This window comes from Lycium ferocissimum, chromosome 5 (genome assembly GCF_029784015.1).
Source record: "Lycium ferocissimum isolate CSIRO_LF1 chromosome 5, AGI_CSIRO_Lferr_CH_V1, whole genome shotgun sequence".
NCBI lineage: Eukaryota > Viridiplantae > Streptophyta > Magnoliopsida > Solanales > Solanaceae > Lycium > Lycium ferocissimum.
In genome coordinates this window covers 1,772,531-1,783,203 of record NC_081346.1, presented here as the reverse complement: position 1 = coordinate 1,783,203, position 10,673 = coordinate 1,772,531, and the positions used below count along the sequence as shown (strand labels likewise).

Sequence of the window (10,673 nt, the reverse complement as noted above, 5' to 3'; positions counted from 1 at the left end):
GGTTTATAAAATTAAAACAATCTTTCTTTGAATAGCCTAAAACATCAGCCCCTCCAGCAACTTACGCCGGGTAAGAATAGGTTGCGATTGGCTTTATACCAAAGATTAACCATATTTTCAATAACTAGCTTTTTGGCTTTAGTTATAGAACGAGCGATTTTAGCAAATGTCTCTTTTCGGTGAAGCCATCTCATGGTTATGCTCTTTAATAAATCTATCCACCGTGAAAGGACTATTAGGAATTTGACGCTTAAAGATTATCATTGCGGGACATTTTGATCGCGTGTCAATATGATTGCAAGACACCTTCTTGGATTTTCTTAGCCTTTCATCTTTTTCCCCATGCCTATAGCATACGAAACGTTTTTCTCTAACCACTTCGCTACCTTGAAAATAATATTGCTTATCCTTCCGTACACTGAAACCTTTGGAATGTGCATATTCACAATATAACATATAAGCCTCTTTCTGCTTTAACAATTTGATTTTTTCATTTTCCTTCTAATTCAATTATGACATCTTACGAAACTTCCTCTTGATTTTTTTCTCATTCTCATCTTCCGCTCTAATATCTTCTAATATTGCGTCCTCTCAGATTATTTGCCTTCTCAAAAGTTGACATTCGATATTTCAAACAAGGAGAAAATATTTATAACAAGTATAATCATAGAAAAGGAGAAATATACATGCAACAATAATCAAAATTCCCTCAAGTTCATGAAATAAAATATAAAAGACTAACCTAATACTAATTGAAAATAAAAGGAAGCAAGAGTGTTAGAAAAGAGACATTAGCTTGTTTGGTTAAAATTCGTATATAATATTTGATGATCAAATAGTTGAAACTAATTAAGATTATTAAGAAGAATGCTTGATAATTCATTAAAATATAACGAGATATAGACAATAGCTTACATGCATATAGACTTACGTATGAAGTTAATAAGGAATCACCTATTTGAAGCCAATTTCCTTATTCCTAATAAGCTTAATTTGAAATCCCCACCCGCTCCAAGAATGTTGCAAAGCTTCGAATAGGCAGAATGCTAGAAGAGGAATGAGCAAAGAAAATTGATCCAATGACGGCAACCCTAGCTTAACGATGTGACGTTAATTTTGCTACTTGTTTTAAATTTTTTACTTTATTAAAAAATAGGAGTTTAAGCCTTAGTTTATTATCTATGGTTAACTTAACTGAGTTGGGTGTATACGCCCAGTGCGGGTAAGTTTTTCCCTTGCATCATCATGCAAAAGCGCAAATACCTCATTTGTGTTCGCAATAACCAAAAGATTCCAGCCCAGAAAAAGATTAGATCATTAAGGAAGTCGAACTTCCCATAAATATATATCTAGCTATCTACACCACAAACACAAAAAGGCTTTTCACAAATCAACAACATTTATTCGTCAATGAACACATTGTAGAACCTCTCATTATGTGACATATATGGAAAGAGTGAAACAAAAATTTGATTGAAAAGAAGTTTCTACCTACTGAACTTATATGCAAGTAAATAAGATATTAGACTAAGAAAATTGATGACATATTTCCTTCGCAAATCTCTGTATCTAAACAAGCTAAACCAATAGTGTGGTTGTCTCCTCGTGCGGGGAAAAAGGAACTTAATACTCAAGAGTCGGTTCATCAAATTTGACCAAGATTTTCACTGGCTTATTCATGAACTTCCTCGTGATTTCAAGGACATCTGCCGGCATGGTGTCATAAATAGGCACTACTTGAACTTTGGCAGGCAAAAACTGCAAAATGTCATATATCTGCCAATAAAGGTAAAAAAACAAAACTATGAATTTGTGAAGTGCCAAATGTAGGATGAGATTGTGAATTGCCAAATGTAGGGGAAAGATATGACTATGTATAGAACATTCCATGAGAAGCAGCAACTCAACAATTGAACGGGGTGGGGATTGATACAGGGGTCTACAGGAGGAGAAAATGCACTAAACTTGTTTGTCCATAGCTTTAGCAACTAACTGAATATGATGCAGATGGATGACCAAATGTTGTGCCGCCAACATTGTACATAACATTGAAACTTCTATTTCTAATCCCAACTGCGGTTAATGGAACGAGAAAAAGCACATGTTGACATCATTTAATTTCACATCTTCCATGTTGACATCATTTAATTTCACATCTTCTACACTGGTTATTCAAGAGATTTAATAAAAGAGATACTCCAAAATTGGGAATACCCTGCCACCCTCAGACCTAAACATGTTCAGAAAGCATATATAGTCGAAAAGACGAAAACTGATCGTAAAATACAACTGTAAAATAAACTACCTGTTCATCAAATGCCATTGAAAGCATTTCATTAGCCTCGTCTAGCACAAACATTCTAATATGATTAGGACGGAGAGCTGGTTTTCGTCTCCGCAACATGTCCAATACACGCCCAGGTGTACCAACAATGAGATGAACACCAGCTAATATAATATGCTTATCCTCCTCGACGCTAGTAGCACCTACACTAGCATGGATCTTTACTCCAAGGTGGCTGCCAAGAGCTCGCATGAGATTCTCAATCTGCTGTGCACGTTCATGAGTAGGTACCAAAAACAAGACTTGGCAACGAACTAAACCATAGTTGAGCTGCTGTATAATTTCAGAACAAAATACAGCTATCTTCTCCGAGACAGACTGAAGACGCTGAATTACATCCAGTCCCCTGCAGAATGGATCTATATCTCTTTGCTGGATCGTGGATGCTTTCTCAAGACCTTCAATAGAAGCATCAAATTAATTATGCATTCAGCTAAATGAATTAGACGACGAGAAGCGGGAATTGACAAGAGGAGAAGAATTTTAAAGACTAACCACCTATACAAATAGATAACCCAAACAGGGCCTAAATAATGAGACAAATAAAAAGGATTTCCATTTAAATCTTTTGAAAACAAACCTTTTTTAATTGTCTGTATCTGATCCATCAGTTCCATTTTAGCTTTATTTTCATACTCAGCAGCAGTCCTAGATGTCATAAGACAAACTTAATATTACCTCTTGATAGCCACATCGCAGGTTTGAAAAGTAAAAATCTTCCATGTTAATCAAATTTACAGAAGCATCAGGACTCAAAATAATATAGAATATACCTAGCACACAAAAGTTGTCGATGCAGTCCATCTATCTCAGCCCTTAAAGAAAGTATCTGTTCGTTTTCAACTTGCAGCCTGGCAAGGTCCTCTGTGAGTGTCTCTACCTGGCTAGAGAGATCTTGTTTAATGGTAAAAAGCCTCGTAACTTCATTACGGAGGTGATTAATCTCATTTTGAAGAGGTATAGTAGCTGCGAGTTCGTTTATCAGCTCCAAACCCCTTCCCATGAGTTTCATACATTCGATTTCATGCTGAGCCTTCATGTGACGAAGTTCCTCCCTAGCAGCACCTAGTTCATGTTGCAGGGAAGTTCGATCTTCAACCAATCTCCGGTTTTCATCCAAAAGTATATGGATTTCAACATGTTGCATATCAACATGAGGCATGGGCGGAGGCATTTGCAGAAGTATGGGAGGAGGTCTGGGTGGCGGTGGCATAGGACTCGGGGCAATATGTGCTGCAGGGTAAGCCTGATGGTTATCAAATGTGTTCCAAGGAATGTCATTCCTTCCTTCCATCTTGCACGTGCTGTTATAGAATAACTGCAAAAAATTAGACCAATCAACCAGAAAAAATCAGCCCAAAAGCAAATGAATGATACAACAATATGAATGATACAATATTCAATTAAGTCTTTATCAATGTCCTATGAAAGTCTTTAGAACCTTCTGAGGGAGAATAAGTTCTCAAAACTATGAAATAGGACTTCCAAATACTCACAATAGACTAATACATAAGTTCAGTATACAGTATTACAAGTTTACAACCCCTGCCGGACGGACAAAATCATATCGAAACTTTTCTTATTCCAGAGTAAAACAAAAAAGTAAGGCCCTGAAATTATACAAGCTACTAATTTTTTTATCAAGTAAATGTAATTTCATTCGTAAAGATGGCCAGAAACCTGGCCGCATACCCATACCAAATGGTAAAGAATCTATGAAAAGACATTAATTGCAAACGGTATAGAATTAGTTGCAAAATGTCATTAATTCCCTATTTGACAAAATCTGATTATTTTGAAAAGCGTTTTCTTGTCAAGGTTGCAGGCATCCTATGAAATTAGTCGAGGTGTGCGCAAGATGTCCCAGACACCGTGGTTAATAAAAAGAAATCATTTTTTGTCCGAAGTTCTTTTCGAAAAAATAACTTTGGGAAATAACAATTTTTATTTTGCTAATCAATTCGAGAAACACTTTTTTCGGGGGAAAAACTATCTTTTTCGGTTTCTGCTACCACTCAATTTGTTTTCCAAAAAGCTTAGCCAAACAACTCAACTCTCTAAAACAAAAATCTTTTTTTAGAATACTTTTGCTTCCATAAAACTTGGCCAAGCAACAAGTTTTGCTACATTTTCCTTGTGAGCTCTACTTGTCTTTTACACATGCAGGTGTTATTCTCAGTTTATAAGATCATGATTCCTTTTTATTCAACAGCATATGGAAGAATTAAAACATAAGTAAAAACCTAATTCTCCATTCATAAGAACAAAGAGGATATTCTCCTTGACTAAAAAAGAACTGTCAAAATAAAAAATAACGAAATGAAACAGGGGAAAGATAGGATTTTCAAACCTTGAGAAAACAGGGAAGTTGAACAACGACAAACCCCGGACGCTGGTGAAGAGGTGCCTGCTGGAGAATGGTTTAGAGAGTGATTTTGAATCCGTTAAAGCCAAGCCCGTCCCGCCGAAAGAAAAAGATGGTACAACTGATATTCTAACAGAACAGAGTACTCTGAGACTCTTGAGTGATAGTAGCACCAGAGCAAAAATAGCTTAAAGGTATATATACTGTCATAATAATAATAGTTTTTATACTATCGGGAAGATATTGAAATGTTTTTTTTTTTGGTTTGGTTGAACTAAGTATTTGGAAAACTATTTGCTTAAGTAAAAAATAATTTCCTGAAAATAGGAGTTTATTTCAGAAATTTTCTTTTAGGTTTGGTTTCGTAATGTGGTTACATACCTTCCTTCTAGTTTGTGATATTACGTTTACCTTCTTTATTTTAATTTATTTTATAATAATTCAAATTGCGACAATGTAAGGGAAAAAAAAACGGGAGATTCGGGTGATGAGATTTCTTAAATCTCATGCATTGATGAAGATCACGCGCAGGGAAATGGTCAAAGCGGGTGTGATTTTTAAAATCTTGTAATATGAAATAAAGATAAAGGCGAAATAATTTCTAAGGTCGATGGATATCTACAACTTAACGACCGAGATTATTCCATATTTATTATAGAAAAATGTCTTTTTTTAAAACAATTTGCTATGAATAATTTTTGTATAAATAGTTTCTCCGCACGTGCATTGCACGTGTGGAGCCGAATCATACAGTACATAAACGCACGTGCGGAGCCGAATCATACAGTACATTATTTTTTAAAATAGTATTAGTATTATTAAAATAAAGTTTTGAATATATATAATATTCAAGATGGAAGTAAAAGAAATACTAAAGGCAAAGAATCTACAAAAAGACATGATTCTCTATAATATAAGTCTATAATACAAGTAATTGCAAAATGTCATTAATAGCCTATGGCCAAATATTCAAAATCTGCTTATTTTGAAAAATATTTTTTGTCGAGGTTGCAGGTATCCTGTAGAATTAGTTGAGGACTTGAGGTGCGTGCAAGCTGGCCAGAACACCACGGTTATTAGAAAAAAACTGTTTTATGTCCGAAGTTCCTTTCAAAAAAATAACTTTGGAAAATAGCAATTTTTATTTGGCTAATCAATTCAAAAAAATAATTTTGCCAATGTTTCAAAAGTGTTCTTGGCGAAAACCTTTCTTTTTCCGCTTCTGAAAAAGAGTTCTGTTACTATTCAAAAATACTATTCCTGAAAGCCTAGCCAAATAACTCAACTCTCTAAAACGAGAATCTTTTTTTTGCAATACTTTTGCTTCCATAAAACTTGGCCAAGCAACATGCTTTGTTGAAGTTTTGGGGTGATGGCTGGAAAAGTTGTGTGGAAGTTGGTTAAACGGAGAAAGGGTAAAAAAAAAAAAAAAAAATTAAAAAAAAAGTGGAACCTTCCTGTATTTTTTTTAAAAAAAAACAACAACAAAAAGAATAAAGAAAAAAAAAAGGAAGAATAAATGATTGTGAATAAATGAAAGATTAGGTGTTGAAATGAAAAGATGAAGAAAAGGGCGGAAAAGTTTTAAAGGAAGTATGCTTTGATTGTTGAAAATTGTAATGCTTAGGGAGGTTTTGAGTCACTATTTTCAAATTATGCTCCTACCTTAACCAAAAGCCTACATTACAACTCGTTAAGTTCTAATTGAATTTGAACCAAGTGTGTTTACATTAATGGAGAAATACATGAAGGGCAAGCTTATGGTACTACTTGTGCATTTGAACATCTTTGTGAGAGAAGAGAGTTAATTCTTTCCATTTGATATCTTATTTGTATTTTGAATTGCATTTTATGGATTGGGATTCTCTCTTTATTGTGATGGCACATGAGAATTTGAGTTGTGAATTTGTTCCATATTCAATTGAGATGAATGAATAAAAGAAAGTTGTTTTGCAATAATGAGGCAAACTTTTAAGCTTTAGTATCATGACTTGATTGCTACTTTGATTAACTTGGTGTTTAAGCACTTGAATGAAATGAAATTCTTGAGAAGTTGTTGGTGAATCATATGTCTTGGATTAATTGTTGGTACCAATCAAAGTCATGTGCTTGTTCTTAAAGTGGATTTTTTTTTTTTTGACTTGGTATGATGTTGATGCACTGTTGAGCTTAAATGTTGATTCCTTTGAAGCAAATTGTGAGTTTTGATTTGCTTGAGGACAAACAATAATTTAAGTTTGGGGGTTTGATAAGCTGGTATTTTACCAACTTATTTCTTCTTTAATCTTAGATTGTTGCTATGCTTGATTGATAAAATTGTGCATTTAAGGTCGTTTACTTCCATTCTATAGTTTTTATGTGATTTAGAAGTTATCGGGAAAGAAATCAAGTGAAAACAAGTAAAAAGGAAGTCAAAATTGATTAAAATGTGAAAAGTGACTAGAAATGCAAAAAGGGCCAAAATTTAAATGCTGAAATTTTGGGGCCGTTTTGATCATATCTTTATTTGAGAAGATTGGGAATCCATAAAAGCAAGACTTTTGGTTGGGGGGGGGGGGGGGGGGAATCTTCATCTTTGGCCGTTACATACAAATCTTGGAGAGCTAAGGTTTCATCAACTGCATCATTGGAGGAGAAGATAGAGCACTTTAATGAGAAATTTCTTAAACCTTTCTTCAATTCCTTGTTTTGTATTGAATATTTAAGTGTTTAGTATTCTTTCACTGGAATCTTGTTTATGAGATTATTCATTATCAAGTGTTGGATTAAATCTCTTGTTTTGCTTATGTATTGAACAATTAATGAAGTGAGTCTTTGTTTCTTTAAATAATCTTGTTATTTAATATTTCTCAAGGGATTAGCTAACCCTAAGACTCGCCCATTTACTTCGATTTGAGCTCGGAAGAGGAAAATTAAGGTTGGAAAAAACTAATTAACAACGATTCGGGACTTTAAACCTCATTTAATAACTTGAGCTAGGAATAAGATAGTTAACTTGAGGTTAAATTGATTGTGCCTAATACCATACTCTAAGGCTGGGAAAAACTTAGAGTGAAATTCATTGATTTGGTTGGAAGACTTTCAATGAGATTTTAGAAATCATTATCAATTAACATAGACTCGCTCTTGGTTTTAAAATCGTTACTTGAGAGGCCCTTGTATTTATGCTTGTGGCCATTGATCATTTTACTTTATATTTCCGCATTAGTTATATTCTGAAAATCAAAATATTATCAAGTGTTTAGCTTAACGTAGAAAGTGAAAATTTCTTACTTGCTTGATCGCCTAGTATATTGTTCCCTGTGGGATTCGACCCCGACTCATAGTTGAATTAATTATATTGTATATAACCGTGTACACTTTTTATTTGAGGAGTGGATTTAGACGTTATCACTATCAAATATTTTCTAAAATGTTTCGTAATTTTTCTTGTTTGGTTGCACTAAATATTTTCCTGAAAAATAGGAATTTATTTAAGAAATTTCCTTTTAGATTTGGCTTCGTAACGCGGTTGCGTACCTTCTTCGTGGTCTATGATATTACATTCACCTTCTTTATTTTAATTTTTTTAATAATTCAAATTGTGTCAATATAAGAAAAAGAAAAAATAATAACGGGAGATTCGGGTGATGAGATTTCTTAAATCTCATGCATTGAAGACGATCACATGAAACGCACGTGAGGGGAAAATGGTCAAAGCGGGTGAAAATTTTAAAATCTCATATTATGAAATAGACATAAAGGTGAAATAATTTCTGAGGTTGATGGATATCTACCACTTAATGAATGAGATTGTTCCCTATTTATTATAGGAAAATGTCTTTTTTTTTTTTTTTTAAAACAGTTTGCCATGGATAGTTTTTGTATACACGTGCGTTGCACATGTATGCCGAAGTATATAGTACATTATTTTGTAAAATAGTATTAGTATTATTATATTAAAGTCTTGAATAAATATAAATACACGATGAAAGCAAAAGATATACCAAAAGGTAAAGATTCTACAAAACGACATGATTCTCTATAATATAAGTAGTTGCCAAATGTCATTAATAGCCTATTTGGCAAAATTTTCAAAATCTGTTCATTTTGAAAAGTGTTTTTTGACGAGGTTGCAAGTATCCTGTAGAATTAATTGAGGTGTGTGCAAGCTTGCAAGGACACTACGGTTATTAGACAGAAAAAATTATTTTATGTCCGAAGTTCTTTTCGAAAAAATAACTTTGCCAATATTCCAAAAGTGTTCTCAAGGAAAACCTTTCTTTTTCCTCATCTGAAAAATAATTTCTTCTACTACTCAAAAACAATTTTCTGGCTAAAAAACTCAACTCTCTAAAAAGAGAATCCTTTAAAAAAAAAAAAAAAAAAACTTTTGCTTCCATAAAACTTGGCGAAGCAACATGCTTTGCTGCATTTTCCTTTTGTGCTCTGCTTGTCTGTTACACATGCAGGTGTTATTTCCGATTTATAAGATCAAGATTCCTTTTTATTCAACATCATATGGAAGAATTTAATACAAATAAAACCCTAAAATTCTCCATTCACAAGAATTAGAGGAGATTTTCCTCGACTTAAAAAACTGTCAAAATAAAAAAGGAATGAAACCTTGAGAAAACAGGGAAGTTGAATCCGTTATAGCCAAGCCCGTCCCACCGAAAGAAAAAGATTGTACTACTCATATTCTAGCAGAACCGAGTACGCTGAGTGACAGTAGCACAAGGGGTGGGGGTGCTTTGATAGCAAAAATAGCTTAAGGTATATATACTGTCATTATAATAATTTTTTATAATTAGAAAAATATTTAAATATTTTCTAGAATGTTTTCGTAATTTTTCTTGTTTTGGTTGCACTAAAAGTTTTATTTACGAGAAATATTTCCTTGAAAATAGGAATTTATTTCAGTTTTTTTTTTAGGTTTGGCTTCGTAACACGGTTGTGTTCTTCGTGGTTTATGATATTACGCTCGTCTTCTTTATTTTATTTTTTATAATAATTCAAATTGAGTCAATGTAAGGAAAAAAATGACGGGAATTCAGGTGATGAAATTTCTTAAATCTCATGCATTGATGACAATCACGTGAACCCGTGCGTGAAGGGGAGGATGGTCAAAGCGGGTGAGATTCTAAAATCTCGTAATATGAAACAAATTAAAGATAAAGGCGAAATAATTTCTAAGATTAATGGATACCTACAATTTTGAAAGGACGAGATTGTTCCCTATGTATTATAGGAAAATGTCTTTTTAAAACAATTTGTTATGGATAGTTTTGTATAACTAGTTTCTCCGCACATGCGTTGCACGTGTATGCCGATAATATAATATAATATATTATTTTGTAAAATAATATTAGTTTTTTAAATAAAGTTTTGAATAAATATTGTATACATGAAATAGGTTTAGTTTCGTAACGCTTACATTCCTCGTAATTTAGGATATTACGTTTATCTTCCCCGTAGTTTATGAATAGAATAATAAGAATATCTTTAACAAATGAATAATAAAAGTTCAATTTAACCTATGAAAATATAAATATTAAGAGTGACTCAAATAAATGGTCATAATATTGCATAATTACTAATTGAGACATCGTGGATGAATATCCTTTGATCATCCTTTTGAAAATAGCCAGACAATGAATTTTAAATCTTCACTTTTTATTGATTTTCATGTATTAGTTCTATGTCTCTCAAAATTATTAGACTCTTATTATTTTGCTATTTGAAATTGTATTTATTCATGAAAGAATTTTTTTTTAATTATAGTACTGATATCTTTTATTGATCATTTACATCTAGGGAGATAATATGTGTAGTTTGATAATATTCTTTAAGAAATAGTGATTTTCAGTTGTTTGGAATTTAAGACAATATAATGATTTGTATCTCATCAGAGGCGGCTTAGGGTTTTGACACAGAGGGGGCACCAATGACCACTGCCTTAATATAAATATGTCACTTATTATG

The 10,673-nt window shown here is 32.9% G+C and overlaps 1 protein-coding gene across 1 annotated transcript; it reads right to left on the bottom strand.

Moving 5' to 3' along the window:
• Positions 1-1,400: 1,400 nt before the first annotated feature.
• Positions 1,401-4,958, bottom strand: LOC132058607 (eukaryotic initiation factor 4A-11-like). Its single transcript, XM_059451064.1, has 5 exons — positions 4,695-4,958; positions 3,118-3,662; positions 2,925-2,992; positions 2,306-2,742; positions 1,401-1,776 (listed from the first exon to the last, which is right to left on the bottom strand). The coding sequence occupies exons 2-5, from the start codon at positions 3,636-3,638 to the stop codon at positions 1,624-1,626; spliced, it is 1,179 nt and encodes a 392-aa protein (XP_059307047.1). The 5' UTR covers positions 3,639-3,662; positions 4,695-4,958; the 3' UTR covers positions 1,401-1,623.
• Positions 4,959-10,673: the final 5,715 nt, after the last annotated feature.